Source organism: Oncorhynchus gorbuscha, linkage group LG02, assembly GCF_021184085.1.
Source record: "Oncorhynchus gorbuscha isolate QuinsamMale2020 ecotype Even-year linkage group LG02, OgorEven_v1.0, whole genome shotgun sequence".
Classification (NCBI taxonomy): Eukaryota; Metazoa; Chordata; class Actinopteri; order Salmoniformes; family Salmonidae; genus Oncorhynchus; species Oncorhynchus gorbuscha.
The window spans coordinates 98,780,366-98,803,014 of record NC_060174.1 but is presented as its reverse complement, the minus strand read 5'-3'; the positions used below and the strand labels follow the sequence as shown (position 1 = coordinate 98,803,014).

The following is a 22,649-nucleotide window of genomic DNA, read 5'->3' as shown; positions in this document are numbered from 1 at the left end:
GGTGAACAGGCAGTGGCTCGGGTGGTTGTTGTCCTTGATGATCTTTATGGCCTTCCTGTGATGTAGGTGGGTGGTGTAGGTGTCCTGGAGGGCAGGTAGTTTGCCCCCGGTGATGCGCTGTGCAGACCTCACAACCCTCTTGGAGAGCCTTACGTTTGTCGTACCAGGCGGTGATACAGCCCGACAGGATGCTTTCGATTGTGCATCTGTAGAAGTTTGTGAGTGCTTTTGGTGACAAGCTGAATTTCTTCAGCCTCCTGAGGTTGAAGAGGCGCTGCTGCGCCTTCTTCACGATGCTGTCTGTGTGGGTGGACCAATTCAGTTTGTCTGTGATGTGTACGCCGAGGAACTTAAAACTTACTACCCTCTCCACTACTGTTCCATCGATGTGGATAGGGGGGTGTTCCCTCTGCTGTTTCCTAAAGTCCACAATCATCTCCTTAGTTTTGTTGACGTTGAGTGTGAGGTTATTTTCCTGACACCACACTCCGAGGGCCCTCACCTCCTCCCCGTAGGCCGTCTCGTTGTTGTTGGTAATCAAGCGTACCACTGTTGTGTCGTCCGCAAACTTGATGATAGAGTTGGAGGCGTGTGTGGCCACGCAGTCGTGGGTGAACAGGGAGTACAGGAGAGGGCTCAGAACGCACCCTTGTGGGGCCCCAGTGTTGAGGATCAGCGGGGTGGAGATGTTGTTGCCGACCCTCACCACCTGGGGGCGGCCCGTCAGGAAGTCCAGTACCCAGTTGCACAGGGCGGGGTTGAGACCCAGGGTCTCGAGCTTGATGACGAGTTTGGAGGGCACTATGGTGTTAAATGCTGAGCAGCATTCTCACATAGGTATTCCTCTTGTCCAGATGGGTTAGGGCAGTGTGCAGTGTGGTTGAGATTGCATCGTCTGTGGACCTATTTGGGCGGTAAGCAAATTGGAGTGGGTCTAGGGTGTCAGGTAGGGTGGAGGTGATATGTTCCTTGACTAGTCTCTCAAAGCACTTCATGATGACGGAAGTGAGTGCTACGGGGCGGTAGTCGTTTAGCTCAGTTACCTTAGCTTTCTTGGGAACAGGAACAATGGTGGCCCTCTTGAAGCATGTGGGAACAGCAGACTGGTATAGGGATTGATTGAATATGTCCGTAAACACACCTGCCAGCTAGTCTGCGCATGCTCTGAGGGCGTGGCTAGGGATGCCGTCTCGGCCTGCAGCCTTGTGAGGGTTGACACGTTTAAATGTTTTCCTCACGTCGGCTGCAGTGAAGGAGAGTCCGCATGTTTTTAGTTGCGGGCAGTGTCAGTGGCACTGTATTGTCCTCAAAGCGGGCAAAAAGTATTTGTTGATGATACTCTGACAAATTCAGATTCTCTGATATGCGTTGATCTTTAATTTTAAGATACAATTGCCATGAAACCTTTGTTAAATTATAGCAGAATTTCTAAAGATGTACAATTTGTAGAAAAACCTAAAAAGCAAACCAGATGGAGTTTATCCTAATGGCCAGAATGCTCTCCTTTCTCTCCTTTTTAGGTGAATATAATCCCCATCATCGCTAAAGCCGATACAATCTCCAAGAGCGAGCTCCATAAATTCAAGATTAAAATCATGAGTGAGCTGGTGAGCAACGGAGTGCAGATCTATCAGTTCCCCACAGATGACCACGCAGTCACAGAGATCAACTCCTCCATGAATGTGAGTCACTCACTGTTTTTCCCTCACTATAGGTGGTTTTAATATATGGTTTTATGGTTTTAATAGCTGCACATAGTTTCCGCCCTTTGAAACTTCCTCTGTGTACCGCATTGATGGAGAATTGGTAGAGCAGCAAATCAGTTGATCTGGTCTGTCTGGCCTGTCTAGTGTCTACGGGACCCACCCTATAGCTCTGTGTTCAGGGTAGATGGCCTCATTACCTGAGCTCTAGACAGTTTTGGCTGACCACTTCATTCTTGAGGTTGCTTTGATGAACGTGTTTTTCTCATGATGTAGGATCTCACTGGCCAGAGTAATTCTGGGAGAAATACAGAACCATGTTATTAATCAGGCCAACAAGACATGCCTCTAAATACTGCTGGCCAGATGTTAAACACAGCCCATGTCAACACTGTTTTGGAGTTATTCTTGTGTTGTCTATGGCAACGTTGTTACAACCAAAGTTGTATTCTAAATTAAACATTCATATTTTCTCTCCTGTTGTCTTTTTCCTCTCTTCCATGGCTGTCTGTCTAAGCAGTTACACCTGCTAGTAAACATGGCATCTTGCCTCCCGAGTGGCGCAGTGGTCTAAGGCACTGCATCGCAGTGTTAGCTGTGGCACTAGAGATCCTGGTTCGAGTCCAGACTCTGTCACAACCGGCCGCGACCAGAGACCCATGGGGCGGCGCACAATTTGGCCCAGCGTCGTCCTGGGGAGGGTTTGGCCGGCAGGGATGTTCCTGTCCCATCGCACACTAGCGACTCCTGTGGTGGGCCGGGCGCAATGCACGCTGACACGTTTGCCAGGCCGGGCGCAATGCACGCTGACACGTTTGCCAGGTGTACGGTGTTTCCTCCAACACATTGGTGCAGCTGGCTTCCGGGTAAAGCGGGCATTGTGTCAAGAAGTAGTGCAGCTTGGCTGGGTTGTGTTTCGAAGGACGCACGGCTCTCGACCTTCGCCTCTCCTGATTCCGTACAGGAGTTGTAGCGATGGGACAGGACTTTAACTACCAATTGGATACCACGAAATTGGGGAGAAAAAGGGGTAAAAAAAAATCAAATTAATCTGTCTAAGCAGTTAAACCTGCCTAATAAATATGTTGGCTAAGCTGTGGAAGGAGTGTAACCTGTGTGAGAGACAGGTTGTTGTTTGAAAGCAGCTTTTGGTCAGAGCTGTTGACCTTTTGAACTCCTTCAGGCTCACCTCCCCTTCGCTGTGGTGGGGAGCGTCGAGGAGGTTAAAGTGGGAAACAAAACGGTGAGGGCCAGGCAGTACCCCTGGGGAGTAGTACAAGGTGAGTATCTCTCCTCTTTCTGTACCTCTTGGCTCCGGCTTTCTATTTCAGGAGAGAACTGCTGCTCAGACAGATTCCCTAGTGTGTTGGGGAAATGGCATAGGCCGATGAATGCACTATTGGTAGTATTACTACAGGGACACTGCTACAGTACATTGTTTGCTTTGTTTATAGACCTTCAGCTGTGGTTGACAGGGACTCTAAACGTTATAATTAGATTATGTCACAGAGCACTGCTGGTAGACTATTTTAACTCAGCTGGGAGTTTTCATATTCAGAACGGTCTCTCCATTATCCTGTGCCTGTTGTTTCCATTCCCCAATCCTCCCAGGACAGTGGTTTAGTTTTATTTATGAACCCGGTCTCGTAGGAGAGCATTCCAATCAGTCGTTCCATGACGCCCGCCAACTGATTGTTCAAAAATGGCTTCTGTAGTTAGAATCAAGTAAGATTGGCATTCCTAGAAACATTATTTTGTTGAAATGTAGTTTTATATCAGATAAATGAAGCTAATTGAATGCAACATATAATATTCAATAAATATAGTACAAAACATCTGATTTGTACTCCACTGTTTCCTACCAATGAATAAGACATTAGGAATCCATTTTTTGTCAAAAGCCACCAACGTACCCCCCCACACCCCATGCCAATCCCACCTCAACAACCAGTACACAGTATCAGTTCTCTGTTTGACAAGTATGAAGCTGCAGCTTGGAGTATTGCTTCTCCTTACTATGTAATCTATTCCCTGTGAATCTGGTGATGTATCCCCCCCACTGAAATTAGTAATTAAAATCACTTGCGTTATTTACCATAAAGTAGTGTAAAAGTAACAGGTTTTGACCACTAGATGCCAATGTTCCTGCTATACCTGCTACACTCGTTTATCTATTTTGCTTGTCTCTTGTGTTTTATTAAATAAATCACAATTTTCTTTGCAACTTTGGGTAGAGAACCAATAGATTTGGATCATGATGAAAAGAAATGGTGTGGCGCAAGCCAGTCCCCCATGAACGTAATTCCGTATGTCATCCTTTCACGCTTAAACTGTGCCCAAGAAACGGCCCCTTTTGTGTGTGATTTATTCCCTTCAAAAAAGTTATTGATTAGCTACTGTTAGGCCATTCCTGGAAAACAAGCAAACCATTAGGCTACAGCAGTTCTAATGGTTTAAATGTTATGATCTTCAATGGTAAAAGGCCCCCACAGACACACACACACACACACTGTTTAGTGTTTTGCAATGATATTGGGTTAAATGATAAATGTCACTATTCACCAAACATATAGAGAGCTATTTCCTGATAATTTTATTGAAAAACTCAAGATCATGCAATCAATTATTTTAAGGTTGTCACAACATTTTAGTCCTTAGCCTATTTCTCCATCAAAGTGTTGAGCTTGTAGGAAAAGTCTTCATATGACAATTGCATAGGGATAGCCATCTCAGAGAGCGGCCACTTGTTGGATTATTCAAGTAGAGTTGGGTTGAAGCATCAGGTTGCTATTAGGACAAACTGAATTGCTTTCATGGATGACTGGCTTGAATTGTAACCCTAACCCTTTTCTACAAGTTGAAAAGGAAATGTTGTGATCTATTTAATAAATACGAGTGTGGCAGTATAGCAGGACAGCGGCATCTAGTGATTAAAACATGGTTCTTTCAAATTACAGTAAAACTTCAATTAAACGCTGAGGCTCAAATAGCCGCCTACAGTATCCCTTTAAATAGCCGTGCAACGGCACACATTTCAGAAAATAAAAGCCTGTTTCAAATTAACACAGTCTAAATTAAGTGTTTATGAAGTTACCATGAATTGTTTATGAGGTGTAATGGTTACTGAATTATTTAATGTAAAAATAATAATAATGACAAAAATATTATGGCTATCATCTGTTGGTTTTTATCGCCAGTAAGAGCTGGTCCTTGCTATCCGGGATCCTTGGGACATCCTTAGCCCCATTTTGAAGTTGAAAATGTAAATGGTTAGGTAAGAGTTTAGGGTAAGGCCATGGGGTTAGGGTTTAGGGTAGGGATGTCCCAAGGATCCTGCATAGCACTAACCAGTAAGAAAAAGCTAGCTATTGGTTGCTAACAGCAAGCACAAAAACAGTCAACAGCTTTGGGAGTACAGACCCCCAGAAAGTGTTAGTTCGCCCTCTAGTGGCGAAAGAAAGATCGCCGAACATGCACAGTCAGAGGAGAATAATTATTCTGTCAAGGAAAAATAGTATTATTCTGAAATGGAGGCATGCTCATACAAAAGAAACGTGACAATGTGCAAAGAAGACATTGATTAAAATGCTGGAAGTGAATGCTGGAATTGAACAGTTAACTATGCAAATGAGCAAAATATGTGTACATTAAGGAAATAGACACCAAGCTTAAATAGAAGCCTGTCTCTAAGCGCCTGTTGTGTTCAGTGATTTAGGCAACGCTGGGGCTATTAATTTAAGTTTTACGGTACTTTATGATAAATAATGCAAGCGACTTCAATTATTAATTCCCTGACGAGGGGAAAATAACATCACCAGATTCACAGGGAATACATTACATAGTATGGAGATGCAATACTCCAAGCCACAGCTTCATTATACTTGTCAAACATGGAGAACTGATTTGGTTGTAGGTGTGAGATTGGTGTGGAGGGTCTGGTCCGTGGGTGGCTTTTGACTCCCTCCAAAAATGTGATTTTAATTACTAATTTCAGTGGGAGTGATACATCACCAGATTCACAGGGAATACATTACATAGTAGGGAGAAGCAATACTCCAAGCCGCAGCTTCATACTTGTCAAACAGAGAACTGATACTGCGTACTGGTTGTTGAGGTGGGATTGGCATGGGGTGTGGGGGGGTACGTTGGTGGCTTTTGACAAAAAATGGATTCCTAATGTCTTACTCATTGGTAGGAAGAAGTTTGGTCCAATTTGGATGTTGGTACTATATTTATTGAATATTATCTGAATCCTATAAATTCAAATGGCCAGTTCAGGAGCAATCAATTAACTTACATTTTCAAATAATATTTTAACAAAATAATGTTTCACGAATGCTAATCGTATATGAGATAGTGGGTGTCGAAATCATGTTATGTTGTGTTTACTTGATTGAATCTCCGTCGCTAAGATAGTCAGTTTTAGTCCGAACCCCATAGGAAAACTGTTTTGATTGTTTTCCTAAGTAATTTGTGGGTTATTATAACCCAGAAACAGAGAAAGTCTTTACAAAAACAAAAATGACTTTTGAGGGCTTTTACTAATCTCACCCCAGGATCTCACTGCTGTTTTTTGTGACGCCCAGACGACTATGACAGATAGCAGACCGCTGGTATTTCTTCCCTCCCAGCTATTTCTGTACAGTGTGTGTAATGTGTGAATCCCCTGCCCTGGCGGCTCAGGATTTCTGGGGGCTTTGGGCAGGGGTCATCACCTCAGATCTCAACGGGGAGAGTTTACCAGAGAGGTTGTTAGATGCCAGATGTCATCAACCATTTTTCCTCCTCAAATTCTTCAAAGTGGAGTTAATTTGTTTGTGTGTCATTTCTCCCTCAAACAGTATTTTCACAGTCTCTGTTTACTGAAGGATGTTTTACCCTCACGGTGTAGTGGCTATCATGTGGAATGTAATCATGTTCCGCGCGAAATGCCTCTCTAATTGGCACTATTTTTAGCAACATCCTTACATCCAGCACAGCGCTCACAGCTGGGGTTGATATTTAGTTCCACTATATCCTACAATATACCACTGTAGCCCATGTGCTCCCTCTGGTCTTCTCCAGGGCAAATTCTTCCCTACTTATGTCAGTCAGAAAGCAGGAAATGCTTCCTGTTCCAGTCCACACAATGGGATGCATGAGAGAGCTTTTTCTCAGAGTTAGTGGAACATAAACATCCAGAAGTGTAATAATTAATGTACACTACCCTCTAGATGAAGGGGGGAGGCAAATTACGGCCCGCCGGGCACTTCAATCCGGCCCGCGAGACATTAATAAAAACAAATATATTTTTGTCTCCCTTTTTTTCCCCCAATTTCGTGGTATCCAATTGGTAGTTAGTCTTGTCTTATCGCTGCAACTCCAGTACAGATTTGGGAGAGGCGAAGGTCAAGAGCCATGTGTCCCCCGAAAGACATTAGTAACAGGCTCATTGACATTGTATTGTCTCTGTGCTGTCCCGTCCAGTGGAGAACGAGAGCCACTGTGACTTTGTGAAGCTGCGTGAGATGCTGATCAGGGTGAACATGGAGGATCTGAGAGAGCAGACTCATGCCAGACACTACGAGCTCTACCGCCGCTGCAAACTGGAGGAGATGGGATTCACAGATACAGACCCTGACTGTCAGCCGTTCAGGTGAGGCAGCAAGGCTGAGAACAGAACACACAAACTCAAATCAAATGTTATTGGTCACATACACATGGTTCGCAGATGTTAATGCGAGTGTAGCAAAATGCTTGTGCTTCTAGTTCTGACAGTGCAGTAATATCTAACAATTCACCAACAACTACCTAATACACACACATCTAAAGGGGTGAATGAGAATATGTACATATAAGAATATGGATGAGCGATGTCGTAGCGGCATAGGCAAGGTGCAGTAGATGGTCTAAAATACAGAATATACATATGATGTAAGATATGTGGCATCAGGTGCTGTAGGTGTCATGGAGGGCAGGTAGTTTGCCCCCGGTGATGGTGTGTAGACCACACCACCCTCTGGAGTGCCTTGTGGTTGAGGGCGGTGCAGTTGCCATACCAAGCAGTGATACAACCGACAGGTTGCTCTCGATTGTGTATCTGTAAAACTTTGTCAGGGTTTTGGGTGACAAGTCAAATTTCTTCAGCCTCCTGAGGTTGAAGAGGCGCTATTGCGCCTTCACCACACTGTGTGGTGGGACCATTTCAGTTTGTCTGTGAAATTAACAATCAAGCTAGTCATATAGCCTGGTTCCTCTCTGGTTCCTCTCTAGGTTTCTTCCTAGGTTTTGGCCTTTCTAGGGAGTTTTTCCTAGCCACCGTGCTTCTACACCTGCATTGTTTGGGGTTTTAGGCTGGGTTTCTGTACAGCACTTTGAGATATCAGCTGATGTACGAAGGGCTATATAAATACATTTGATTTGATTTTGATTTGATATGTTACTGGGGAAGCGGACCAAATAATCTCAGATTTCAGCATGTAAAGATGCTCTTTCTGTGAGTGATTTGAACCCTGTGTTAGTCAGAGGTGTACTGTAGTTAGGCTCAGATGTAGTAATCCATTTCTCCTTCTCTCTCTTCCCTGTCCACAGTCTCCAGGAGACCTATGAGGCCAAGAGGAAAGAGTTCATGGGAGACCTGCAGAAGAAAGAGGAGGAGATGCGACAGATGTTTGTCAACAAAGTGAAGGAGACTGAGGCAGAGCTGAAAGAGAAGGAGAGAGAGGTGAGGGTGTAGCTGCTGGCTGGGAATGGGGGGGTGAAGTAGTTCAGTAAATGGGTTTGCTGTCTTATTGAGGATTCACTTCCATATACTGTAAATATGTGTGCATACAGGTAACTGCCAAAAATAATGGGAACATTATTTTGGCAGTAAATGAGGGATACAAAGAATATTGAAAGCAGTCGTGTGGTTCCTGAGTTAAGTAATTAACATACCATTATGCTTAGGGTCATGTATAAAAATGCTGGGCAGGCCATTATTTTGGTCATCATGGCTATGCCCCCATCCACAGGGCATGAGTGGTCACTGAATGGTTTGATGAGCATGAAAACGATGTAAACCATATGCCCTGGCCGTCTCAGTCACCAGATCTCAAACCAATCGAACACTTAGGTGAGATACTGGAGGGGCGCCTGAGACAGCAGCAGCTGAAACCACCATCAACAAAAACACAAAATTATGGAATTTATTGAATCCCTCCAATAGAGTTCCAGACACTTGTAGAATGTATGGAAGATACATTGAAGCTGTTCTGGCTTGTGGTGGTTTCCTGTGGTGGTTTGTGGTGGTTTCCTTTATTTTGTCAGTTACATGTAGATAAGGTGAGCTTGACATTGAAACCTACAGTGCCTTCAGAAAGTATTCACACCTCTGGACTTTTTCCACGTTTTGTTGTGTTACAGCCTGAATTTAAAGTTTATTAAATTGAGATTTGGTGTCACTGATCTACACACAATAGCCCATAACGTCAAAGTGGAATTGTGTTTTTAGAAATGTTTATAAATTAATAAAAAATGAAAAGCTGAAATGTCTTGCTTAACAAGTCACATAAGTAGCTTGGACTCACTATTAGGGGCGGCAGGTAGCCTAGTGGTTAGAGCATTGGGGATCAAATCCCCGAGATGACAAGGTAAAATTCTGTCGCTCTGCCCATGAACAAGGTAGCTACTGTTCCCCGGAGGGCCGTCATTGTAAATAGACATTTGTTCTTAACTGACTTTCCTAGTTAAATAAAGAGTACATTTAAAAAAAATAATAATTAAAAATACAATTGGAATGACTACCTCATCTCTGTACCCCACACATATGTAAGGTCGAGCAGTGAGTGGTTCGCAAAGAAGGTCACCAATTGGTAGATGGGTCAAAAATAAAATGTGCATGGTGAAGTTGTCAATTACACTTTGGATGGTGTATCAATACACCCAGTCACTACAAAGATACAGGCGTCCTTCCTAACTCAGTTTTCAGAGTGAAAGGAAACTGCTCAGGGATTTCACCATGAGGCCAATGGTGACTTTAAAACAGTTAGAGTTTAATGGCTGTGAGAAAACTGAAGATGGATCAACAACATTGAAGGAAGCCTGTACAGAACACACATATTCCAAAACATGCATCCTGTTTGCAATAAGGCACTAAAGTAATACTGCAAAAAATGTGGCAAAATAAATTAACTTTTTGTCCTGAATAAAAGTGTTATGTTTGTGGGGTCCCAAGTGGTGCAGCAGTCTAAGGCACTGCATCAGTGATTCCTGGTTTGATTCCAGAACCGGCTGTGATCGGGAGTCCCATGAGTCCCATGGCCCAGCATTGTCCAGGTTAGGGTTTGGCCGGGGTAGACCATCATTGTAAATAAGAATCTGTTCTTAACTGACTACTTGCCTAGTTAAATAAAGGTTTTAAAAAAGGACAAGGGAGGTTTTTTTGAGGATTAAAAGAAACGGAAAAGGGCAAATCACAGGAAAAATCCTAGAGGAAAACCTGGTTCAGTCTGCTTTCCAACAGACACTGGGAGACACATTCACCTTTCAGCAGGACAATAACCTAAAACACAAGGCCAAATATACAGTGGAGTTGCTTACCAAGATGTCATTGAATGTTCCTGAGTGGCCGAGTTAGTTTTGACTTAAATCGTCTTAAATCTATGGCAAGACTTAAATGGTTTTCTAGCAATGATCAACAACTAACTTGACCGAGCATGAATACTTTTTTAAAGAATTATGAGCAAATATTGTACAATCCAGTGGTGCAAAGCTCTTAAAGACGTACAGCTGTAATTGCAGCCAAATGTGATTCTAACATGTCTTGACTCAGGAGGTTGAATATGTATCTCATCAAGATATGAGTGTTTAATTTTCTGTTAAAACCTCTTAGTCCGCCCCATCCCGGATCCGGGATCGTGACTACAACCTCAAGCTCATTACCATAACGCAAAATTAGCAATTTCTGAAAATTGCAAATTAAATGAAATAAATATGCCTATCCTCAAGCTTATCCTTTTCTTAACAATCCTGTCGTCTCAGATTTTCAAAATATGCTTTAGAACCAGAGAAAATCAATAATTTGTGTAAGAGTGGTGATAGCTAGCTTAGCATTTAGCGTTAGCATTTAGCACGCAACATTCACAAAAACCAGCAAAGGGATCAAATAAAATAATTTACCTTTGAAGAACTTCAGATGTTTCAATGAGGAGACTCTCAGTTACATAGCAGATGTCCAGTTTTTCCTGAAAGATGCTTGTGTAGGACACAACGTTCCGTTTTGTTACTATGCATTTGGCTACCGAAACTAACCGAAAATTCAGTCACCTAAACGTCAAACTTTTTTCCGAATTAACTCCATAATATCGACTGAAACATGGAAAACGTTGTTTGAATCAATCCTCAAGGTGTTTTGTCATATATCTCTTCATTGAAATCCCTTCCCTGGAAGCGTGCATTCTTCTCTGATTCGGATGGAAAAATACTGGTACCTGACTTTTGCGCACCAATTTCCACGCAGACACCGTGCGGGACACTTGGTAATTGTAGGCTCTTATGGTCAATCTTCCAATGATATGCCTACAAATACGTCACAATGCTGCAGACACCTGGGGGAAACGATAGGAAGTGTCCGTTCATTCCTGTCGCATTCACAGCCATATAAGGAGATCATGGAAAACGTGCCTCCAGAAATCCTGTTGATTTCCTGGTCACTCAAACATCTTGGTTTTGCCTGTAGATTCTGTTCTATGGCACTCACAGTGAAAATCTTTACAGTTCTGGAAACGTCAGAGTGTCTTCTTTCCAAAACTATCAACCAAGCATAGTCGAGCATCTTTTCGTGACAAAATATTGCGCTTAAAACGGGCATGTCTTTTTATCCAAAAATGAAATACTGCCCCTAGAGTCTTAACAGGTTAATAAAAAAATAAAGTAAAAAATGTTCTGCCACTTTGACATTAGAGTATTTTGTGTAGATCGTTGATTAATAAATTAAAAAAATCCATTTTAATCACAGTTTGTAACACAGGAAAATGTGGAAAAACTCAAGGGGTGTGAATACTTTCTGAAGGCACTGTACATACAGTAAAATGTAACAGGGCATGTTTATACCTGTGCAGAACTTTCAATATGTGTTTGGATTGTGGATCAAGTTTTTGCTCTTGGCCTGATAGCATCTCTTTCTGCCGCTATCAGTTACACAACAAGTTTGAGCAGCTGAAGCACATGCACCAGGAGGAGAAGAGGAAGGTGGAGGAGAAGAGGCGAGACCTGGAGGAGGAAATGAACGCCTTCAACCGCAGGAAAGTGGCAGCTGAGACATTGTCCTTAGCCCAGCCACTCAAGAAGGACAAGGACAAAAAAAAGTAAGTGCTTTCCATCTCTTTTCATCTCACTCTCTCTCCCTATGTTCCTCCCAAACCTCAACCTCTCTTAGGTTAGGTTTAGCTTTCACTTCCTTTTTCCCCAAGAGGAGTGAATTGAGATCGCAAGGAGTAGTGGATTGACTTAAACTATGTGAGAAGCAGAAGCTGTAAAGAGATGGCTGAGTCTGTGTCGAGATCCCATGTGGTATTCTTCTCTGCTCCCCCTAAGGTGCATACCAGGGTGCAGTGTTTATTGTATACTGAAATAGCGTTATGTGAATATGAGAGGCAGGTTGGAGAGGCAGGTTGGTTGGAGAGGCAGGTTGGTTGGAGAGGCAGGTTGGTTGGAGAGGCAGGTTGGTTGGAGAGGCAGGTTGGTTGGAGAGGCAGGTTGGTTGGAGAGGCAGGTTGGTTGGAGAGGCAGGTTGGTTGGAGAGGCAGGTTGGTTGGAGAGGCAGGTTGGTTGGAGAGGCAGGTTGGTTGGAGAGGCAGGTTGGTTGGAGAGGCAGGTTGGTTGGAGAGGCAGGTTCTCTGTGAGGCAACATCAAGTAGTGGATAATACACTGTGGTGTACCTAATAAACTGAGTACCGGTACTGAGTTTATATACAAGTATGTGGACTTCCTTTCAAATGAATGGATTCTGCTATGTAAGCCACACCAGTAGCTGACAGCTGTATAAAATCTAGCACACAGCCATAGCTAAACATTGGCAGTAGAATGGCCTGTACTGAAGAGCTCAGTGACTTTCAACTTGGCACTGTCATAGGATGCCACCTTTCCAACAAGTCAGTTGGTCAAATTTCTGGCCTGCTAGAGATGCACCGGTCATTTGTAAGGGCTGTTATTGTGAAGTGGAAACTTCTAGAAGGAACAGCGTCTCAGATTGCTGTTCTCGGTTGCAACACTGACTACCGAGTTCCAAACTGCCGCTGGAAGCAACATCAGCACAAGAACTGTTGGTTGGGAGCTTTGTGAGCAGTCGCATGCACACAAGCCTAAGTTCACAATGCCCAATGTCAAGCATTGGCTGGAGTGGTGTAAAGCTCACCGCAATTGGACACTAGAGCAGTGGAAATGCATTTTCTGGAGTGATGAATCACGCTACCTGCCCCAATGCATAGTGCCAACTGTACAGTTTGGTGGAGGGGGAATAATGGTCTGGGGCCTGTTGACCATGGTTCGGGCTGGGCCCCTTAGTTCCAGTAAAGGGAAATGTTAACGCTTCAGCATACAATGACATTCTAGATGATTCTGTTCAGGGAAGGACTTTTCCTGTTTCAGCATCACAATGCCCCAGTGCACAAAGCGAGGTCCATACAGAAGTGGTTTGTCAAGATTGGTGTAGAAGAACTTGGCTGGCCTGCACAGAGCCCTGACCTCAACCCCATCGAACACCTTTGGGATGAATTGGAACGCCGACTGTGAGCCAGGACTAATGCCCAACATCCGTGCCCAACCTCGCTAATGCTCTTGTGGCTGAATGGAAGCAAATCCCCACATCTAGGGGAAAACCTTCCCAGAACCGTGGAGGCTGTTATTGCAGCAAATGGCAGACCAACTCCATATTAATGCCCATGATTTTGGAATGAGATGTTCGACAAGCAGGTGTCTGCATAATTTGGGCCATGTAGTGTATGTGCAATGGCAGTTATATTAGTGAAACAGTTGATCCGTTTTGGGGTTAGTCTGACAGATTCTATAGTTCCAGAGGTAGTGCTTGGATTTTTTTAAACTACATTATTGTAGGCCAAAGTAATGTTTAGTTGAGAAACCCTGTTTTTATGTTAGAACTTTACATTTACAGTGCCATAAAGTGTTTTTCTTCACAATGGGTTTGAAGGGCTCCCTCCCTTGAGAGCTCTGAGAATTGCCTCTCTTTCATTTATTCTGCTGTACTGAAGTTATGATTCTCTGAGGGACAATCCACTTATTTTCTCTATTCTTTCATTTCACTTTCATTATACTTTACCTTCATGAAGTCAGACATTTTTCTGAAAGAATGTGAATGTGGTATGCATTTTCACTGCATCATTTCACTGCAGTGTTTTCATTCACTTTATTTTGTCATTGTCATTTCCTTTGTCATTTTCTTTCAGTTAATATATGGGCCCAAGCCAACCATGGATTTGTCTTCCATCATCATAGCGATGTCGACATTTTTTTTTAAATACATTCCTTCATGACAATGTACACATGGACCAAAGATGCTGATGGGACAGGATCTGAAGAGATTGAGCGAGAGAGCTGACTCGCTGAAAGTGGCCATTCCCTTCTGGATCATTCATGTTATGATTTGTCTTCTTTTTTTTAAATACATTTTGTTCGGTTTTTCTTTTTCTTGTTTGAGACTTACTGATCTGTTTTGCTCACCCTCACTGGTTTTGTGACTGAAGGCACAACAAATCATGGACTTTCAACATGCAATGCTTTTTGGTACTGACATGTATTACCTTGTTCTCCCATGTTGTCAGTTAATGTAATGTTAATGGCTAAGCATTTACTGGTAGTGTAGGTGAACTCAACTCACCACCAGCCATACACCAGGGTTCCTCTATCTGACGTTAGACAGTGGCCATACACCAGGGTTCTGCTATCTAACGTTAGACAGTGGCCATACACCAGTGTTCCTCTATCTGACGTTAGACAGTGGCCATACACCAGGGTCCTCTATCTGACGTTAGACAGTGGCCATACACCAGGGTCCTCTATCTGACGTTAGACAGTGGCCATACACCAGGGTCCTCTATCTGACGTTAGACAGTGGCCATACACCAGGGTCCTCTATCTGACGTTAGACAGTGGCCATACACCAGGGTTCTGCTATCTAACGTTAGACAGTGGCCATACACCAGGGTTCTGCTATCTGACGTTAGACAGTGGCCATACACCAGGTTTCCTCTCTGACGTTAGACAGTGGCCATACACCAGTGTTCTGCTATCTGACGTTAGACAGTGGCCATACACCAGGGTTCTGCTATCTGACGTTAGACAGTGGCCATACACCAGGGTTCTGCTATCTGACGTTAGACAGTGGCCATACACCAGGTTTCCTCTATCTGACGTTAGACAGTGGCCATACACCAGTGTTCCTCTATCTGACGTTAGACAGTGGCCATACACCAGGGTTCCTCTATCTGACGTTAGACAGTGGCCATACACCAGGGTTCTGCTATCTGACGTTAGACAGTGGCCATACACAAGGGTTCTGCTATCTGACGTTAGACAGTGGCCATACACCAGGTTTCCTCTATCTGACGTTAGACAGTGGCCATACACCAGGGTTCTGCTATCTGACGTTAGACAGTGGCCATACACCAGGTTTCCTCTATCTGACGTTAGACAGTGGCCATACACCAGGTTTCCTCTATCTGACGTTAGACAGTGGCCATACACCAGTGTTCTGCTATCTGACGTTAGACAGTGGCCATACACCAGGGTTCTGCTATCTGACGTTAGACAGTGGCCATACACCAGGGTTCTGCTATCTGACGTTAGACAGTGGCCATACACCAGGGTTCTGCTATCTGACGTTAGACAGTGGCCATACACCAGGTTTCCTCTATCTGACGTTAGACAGTGGCCATACACCAGGGTTCTGCTATCTGACGTTAGACAGTGGCCATACACCAGGGTTCTGCTATCTGACGTTAGACAGTGGCCATACACCAGGTTTCCTCTATCTGACGTTAGACAGTGGCCATACACCAGGGTTCCTCTATCTGACGTTAGACAGTGGCCATACACCAGGTTTCCTCTATCTGACGTTAGACAGTGGCCATACACCAGGGTTCTGCTATCTGACGTTAGACAGTGGCCATACACCACGGTTCTGCTATCTGACGTTAGACAGTGGCCATACACCAGGGTTCCTCTATCTGACGTTAGACAGTGGCCATACACCAGGGTTCCTCTATCTGACGTTAGACAGTGGCCATACACCAGGGTTCCTCTATCTGATGTTAGACAGTGGCCATACACCAGGGTCCTCTATCTGACGTTAGACAGTGGCCATACACCAGGGTTCCTCTATCTGACGTTAGACAGTGGCCATACACCAGTGTTCTGCTATCTGACGTTAGACAGTGGCGATACACCTTATAGAGTGGGGTCTGAATTCTGTGCCAAATTAGACCAGACCTTAGTCATGAATAGTGATAACAAAACTGATAAGTACAATACCTGTATATTTATATTTTTGCAAACACGTATATGTAGGTACCATCGAGTAAACTAGTCCAAAATATACAATAAATACTGGTGCTTTTTATATTCATCCAGAAACATGTATGGTAATATTTTGAGCTTACGTGGTTTTATTAAAATGTATATGATGAAGCACATAATGCTGTATGTTTGTGATGTACCATAAGCCATTGATGTGAGAAGTCAGTTTACACTACCCATATGCAAAGCAGCGTCTAATAGAGGCCACGACTTACAATAGAAATGTTTACATCGAAAGGCTAGAAGAAAGATGTACTCACTCACTTTATTGGAAATAAATGCAAGCTCTCGCCTTGGATGTGTCCCTATCCCATGATTGATTTGATTGTTAAGAGAACTAGTGTGTAGTTCGAGAGAGACGACAGCTGTTATTTTTGCATATCTGCTCAAAACCCCTTTGAGAAGTTGTTCAGTAGGTAAGTTTAGGCCAATAGAAATGGAGAGCTCATGGTATCCGTGCAGTAAGAGTAGCCCTCTGGTTTTAACCTTTCCTTTTGGGAAATGGGCCATGACCAATGGTTGAAAGAGGATGTTACTCTGTGCTCTACCCCACCACATGCTGACCTCTGCAGTGGGTTAGCCCTCAGGTTCGTGCTGTGCCAGTGTCATCCAGATAGCTCACTGATGACCCTGTCGTACTCCTCCCAGCGAACCTCAAAGCACTTCCCTATTTAAGGTTTCTTTTAACCACTTCATTTGAAACATATTATTTGTTAGGCCTTTATGAGCAAATGTCAATTTCATTCCATGTCATTTGCTTTAAGCTACTGCCTTTTCAAATCACAAGTTGTATTATGATGGGATGAAAGATGTGCTTTGTACATGTCTTATTGGATTTGGGAGGGGGAACATTTATTTACTGGATTGTAAGAGGTTGGAGCATGAATTCTATTTTCTCCTGAGGGCAAATTCAAAAACATGATTATAAAACCCAACCCAAAGTAGAACAGAGCTCTGTCATCCATTTACCAACATGACCAATCGAAATGGCAGACTATATTGCGTAATCATGTGTATGGAATTCAGTCATTTTGTCAGTTTGGAAAAGGTGGAAAGGGATGATGGCTTATGGATAATTTTCATTAACAAGTGTGATCATGAAATGTAATGTTTCTCTGTTATAGCTTCATTCTGGGGGCAAAAAAGTAACATTGCTGCTTTATCAGAAACGGCCGACGAGATCGTCACACAATTTGGAAAACCGTAACATCAATGACAATGTATTTGACAGCATTACAATACTCCACTGTATCCCAAACCTAAGTGCAATGCTAGTGGTGGATAAAGAAGCACATGTTAACACTTCCTCACATTGCTTCTGAGATGTGACCACCTTTAAATGAATAATAAAATGTCTTTGCAGCACATTGTCACTTGTAAATAAAGCATTTTGTAAAAGTAGTTAGTGAATAACTTGGAGGTCAACAGAACAAACATGTTTTAGTACAAGGAAGTAAAAACTAAAAATATTGTATATAAAAAGCTCTAAATAGGTAAGGAAGAGGCAGTTCCACATTCATGATAAAGGTATTCTATGTCCTCAATCGCAAAATATAAACACAATCCCCCACACATGCACTCAGACCTGTTCATCAGTCCAACAGGCTATTGGCTCACATTCTGGTGGGCCTCATGGGGAACCCCGCTGACCTCCAGAGCCAACAAGTCATTGTATAGGCACCCAAAACCATCGTAGAACTTGTGTCTCCCGGTCTACCTGAGTCCCAGTCTCCCTGCAGGCCCCCTCATCATCCTGGTGCTGCTTGGTCATGTTAAAATATGTACACTTCTGTGGCTGGCAGGGAGAACTCCAGGCTGGTGAGGTACTGTCTTATTTGTCAACCATCTCCTTGCAGTGGATGCTCTGAATCTGGCGCAGAAAAACAAAACATCAAGAGATTTTGTCAAATGAAAACACATGACAGATGTAGTTAATTGTGTGTGGGTTCCATGTTTTAAACTCAACTGTAAAAAAATAACATGTATTGATAGACATAGTATGGTATGAACCAACCAGGAACATAGACAGACCTGTCTTATTGATAAAGTGAGAACAAAGGTGTTATTGTGAACTGAATATATATATACACACACAGTACCAGTCAAAGGTTTGGACACACCTACTCATTCAAGGGCTTTTCTTTCTTTTTATTATATTATACATTGTAGAATAATAGTGAAGACATCAACTATGAAATAACACATATGGAATCATGTAGTAACCAAGAAAGTGTTAAACAAATACAAGAAACAAGCATTTATTTGGGCTGCAATCTGAGGCTGGAAACTAATGAACTGATCCTCTGCAGCAGAGGTAACTCTGGGTCTTCATTTCCTGTGGCGGTCCTCATGAGAGCCTGTTTCATCATAGCGCTTGATGGTTTTTGCGACTGCACTTAACATCATTTTCCAGATTGACTGACCTGCATGTCTTAAAGTAATGATGGACTGTATTTCTCTTTGCTTATTTGAGCTGTTCTTGACATAATATGGAGTTGGTCTTTCACCAAATATGGTTATCTTCTGTATTTTTTTATTTCACCTTTATTTAACCAGGTAGGCTAGTTGAGAACAAGTTCTCATTTGCAACTGCGACCTGGCCAAGATAAAGCATAGCAGTGTGAGCAGACAACACAGAGTTACACATGGAGTAAACAATTAACAGATGGTCATGCACAGGTAGAGATATTGGTGTGCAAAAGAGCAGAAAAGTAAATAAATAAAAACAGTATGGGGATGAGGTAGGTAAAAATGGGTGGGCTATTTGCCGATAGACTATGTACAGCTGCAGCGATCGGTTAGCTGCTCAGATAGCAGATGTTTGAAGTTGGTGAGGGAGATAAAAGTCTCCAACTTCAGCTATTTTTGCAATTCGTTCCAGTCACAGGCAGCAGAGAACTGGAACGAAAGGCGGCCAAATGAGGTGTTGGCTTTAGGGATGATCAGTGAGATACATCTGCTGGAGCGCGTGCTACGGATGGGTGTTGCCATCGTGACCAGTGAACTGAGATAAGGCGGAGCTTTACCTAGCATGGACTTGTAGATGACCTGGAGCCAGTGGGTCTGGCGACGAATATGTAGAGAGGGCCAGCCGACTAGAGCGTACAAGTCGCAGTGGTGGGTGGTATAAGGTGCTTTAGTGACAAAACGGATGGCACAGTGATAAACTGCATCCAGTTTGCTGAGTAGAGTGTTGGAAGCCATTTTGTAGATGACATCGCCGAAGTCGAGGATCGGTAGGATAGTCAGTTTTACTAGGGTAAGTTTGGCGGCGTGAGTGAAGGAGGCTTTGTTGCGGAATAGAAAGCCGACTCTTGATTTGATTTTCGATTGGAGATGTTTGATATGAGTCTGGAAGGAGAGTTTACAGTCTAGCCAGACACCTAGGTACTTATAGATGTCCACATATTCAAGGTTGGAACCATCCAGGGTGGTGATGCTGGTCAGGCGTGCGGGTGCAGGCAGCGAACGGTTGAAAAGCATGCATTTGGTTTTACTAGCGTTTAAGAGCAGTTGGAGGCCACGGAAGGAGTGTTGTATGGCATTGAAGCTCGTTTGGAGGTTAGATAGCACAGTGTCCAAGGACGGGCCGGAAGTATATAGAATGGTGTCGTCTGCGTAGAGGTGGATCAGGGAATCGCCCGCAGAAAGAGCAACATCATTTATACATACAGAAAAAAAGAGTCGGCCCAAGGTTTGAACCCTGTGGCACCCCATAGAGACTTCCAGAGGACCGGACAGCATGCCCTCCGATTTGACACACTGAACTCTGTCTGCAAAGTAATTGGTGAACCAGGCAAGGCAGTCATCTGAAAAACCGAGGCTACTGAGTCTGCCGATAAGAATATGGTGATTGACCGAGTCGAAAGCCTTGGCAAGGTCGATGAAGACGGCTGCACAGTACTGTCTTTTATCAATGGCGGTTATGATATCGTTTAGTATACCACCCCTACCTTGTCACAAAAACTCGTCACAACAACTGATTGGCTCAAACACATTAAGGAAAGAAATTCCAGATATTAACTTTTAATAAGGCCTTCCCGGTGACTACCTCATTAAGCTGGTTGAGAGAATGCCAAGAGTGTACACAGCTGTTATCAAGGCAAAGGGTGGCTACTTTGAAGAATCCCAAATATATTTTGATTTGTTTAACACTTTCTTGGTTACTGTGTTATTTCATAGTATTGATGTCTTCACTATTATTCTACAATGTAGAAAATAGTAAAGAAATAAATAAAAACACTGGAATGAGTAGGTTTGACTGAAACATTTGACTGTTACTGTATATATACTACCTCTAACATACTTACCTAATATTTACTTACATGAGCACCAACTTGGTCAAATAATTACACAGCAAACACTAAAGCACAACACCAAACAGTCTCAAGCGTTTTGAACAGTGTGAGGGGTGGCGATAGCAGCAAAGAGAGGCGTTGCGTGTCTTACCTGTGTTTTCCTCAGCAGATCGGTGAAGACGGAGAACCAGTCTGGGGTGAGTCTCTCCAACTCCAAGGTAATGATGGCCAAGACCAGTGTGGAGCCTTTGAAATGCGACAGCTGGTGGCAGGCCATACAGTGCTGCACCTGCCTGGTCCACAATGCTACCTGGAAGCAAGGCCTCTTCTGAGTCTCAGGACCCATGGTGGGAAGGTGGGGATGTCTAGAGATCAACAAGGCATGGAACTGCAATCATACAGAAAAATGGAGACCAAAATTACTACATATCCACCCACCGTTTAATTCATTCAATCATCACCAATTCATATCGATCATGGACAATTTCCCACTTCTTCCTTTTACCAGCCATTCCCATATTACATTGCAATCTTAGTAACCCCCCCCCCCCCCCCCCCCCCCCCCCCCAAATGTGTTACGGTGGAAAGTACAGTGCCATGCGAAAGTATTCGGCCCCCTTGAACTTTGCGACCTTTTGCCACATTTCAGGCTTCAAACATAAAGATATAAAACTGTATTTTTTTGTGAAGAATCAACAACAAGTGGGACACAATCATGAAGTGGAACGACATTTATTGGTTATTTCAAACTTTTTTTAACAAATCAAAAACTGAAAAATTGGGCATGCAAAATTATTTAGCCCCTTTACTTTCCGTGCAGCAAACTCTCTCCAGAAGTTCAGTGAGGATCTCTGAATGATCCAATGTTGACCTAAATGACTAATGATGATAAATACAATCCACCTGTGTGTAATCAAGTCTCCGTATAAATGCACCTGCACTGTGATAGTCTCAGAGGTCCGTTAAAAGCGCAGAGAGCATCATGAAGAACAAGGAACACACCAGGCAGGTCCGAGATACTGGTGTGAAGAAGTTTAAAGCCGGATTTGGATACAAAAAGATTTCCCAAGCTTTAAACATCCCAAGGAGCACTGTGCAAGCATTTACATTTACATTTAAGTCATTTAGCAGACACTATTGCAGACAAAGACCTGGCCGTCCCTCTAAACTTTCAGCTCATACAAGGAGAAGACTGATCAGAGATGCAGCCAAGAGGCCCATGATCACTCTGGATGAACTGCAGAGATCTACAGCTGAGGTGGGAGACTCTGTCCATAGGACAGCAATCAGTCGTATATTGCACAAATCTGGCCTTTATGGAAGAGTGGCAAGAAGAAAGCCATTTCTTAAAGATATCCATAAAAAGTGTTGTTTAAAGTTTGCCACAAGCCACCTGGGAGACACACCAAACATGTGGAAGAAGGTGCTCTGGTCAGATGAAACCAAAATTGAACTTTTTGGCAACAATGCAAAACGTTATGTTTGGCGTAAAAGCAACACAGCTCATCACCCTGAACACACCATCCCCACTGTCAAACATGGTGGTGGGAGCATCATGGTTTGGGCCTGCTTTTCTTCAGCAGGGACAGGGAAGATGGTTCAAATTGATGGGAAGATGGATGGAGCCAAATACAGGACCATTCTGGAAGAAAACCTGATGGAGTCTGCAAAAGACCTGAGACTGGGACGGAGATTTGTCTTCCAACAAGACAATGATCCAAAACATAAAGCAAAATCTACAATGGAATGGTTCAAAAATAAACATATCCAGGTGTTAGAATGGCCAAGTCAACATCCAGACCTGAATCCAATCGAGAATCTGTGGAAAGAACTGAAAACTGCTGTTCACAAATGCTCTCCATCCAACCTCACTGAGCTCGAGCTGTTAGAGACATACCCCAAGCGACTTACAGCTGTAATCGCAGCAAAAGGTGGCGCTACAAAGTATTAACTTAAGGGGGCTGAATAATTTTGCATGCACAATTTTTCAGTTTTTGATTTGTTAAAAAAGTTTGAAATATCCAATAAATGTCGTTCCACTTCATGATTGTGTCCCACTTGTTGTTGATTCTTCACAAAAAAATACAGTTTTATATC

General features: G+C 43.3%; 1 protein-coding gene across 4 annotated transcripts in view; it reads left to right on the top strand.

The window, feature by feature from the left end:
* The window catches only part of LOC124014020 (septin-8-A-like), a 44,336-nt gene extending 23,260 nt beyond the window's left edge, over nt 1-21,076 (top strand). Inside the window, exons 5-11 of one of the 4 annotated variants that reach the window (XR_006834955.1) lie at nt 1,521-1,682; nt 2,887-2,983; nt 7,170-7,338; nt 8,274-8,406; nt 11,859-12,028; nt 14,127-15,777; nt 16,050-16,550. Coding sequence is in view for 3 of the 4 variants with exons in the window: in XM_046328662.1 (XP_046184618.1) it covers nt 1,521-1,682; nt 2,887-2,983; nt 7,170-7,338; nt 8,274-8,406; nt 11,859-12,028; nt 20,722-20,884 (894 nt within the window). In the remaining variant the exon portion in view is untranslated. Of the gene's footprint in view, nt 1-1,520; nt 1,683-2,886; nt 2,984-7,169; nt 7,339-8,273; nt 8,407-11,858; nt 12,033-14,126; nt 16,551-20,721 lie in introns of those variants that run through there. The other 3 variants (XM_046328662.1, XM_046328671.1, XM_046328678.1) reach the window with 3 other exon arrangements.
* Nucleotides 21,077-22,649: the final 1,573 nt, after the last annotated feature.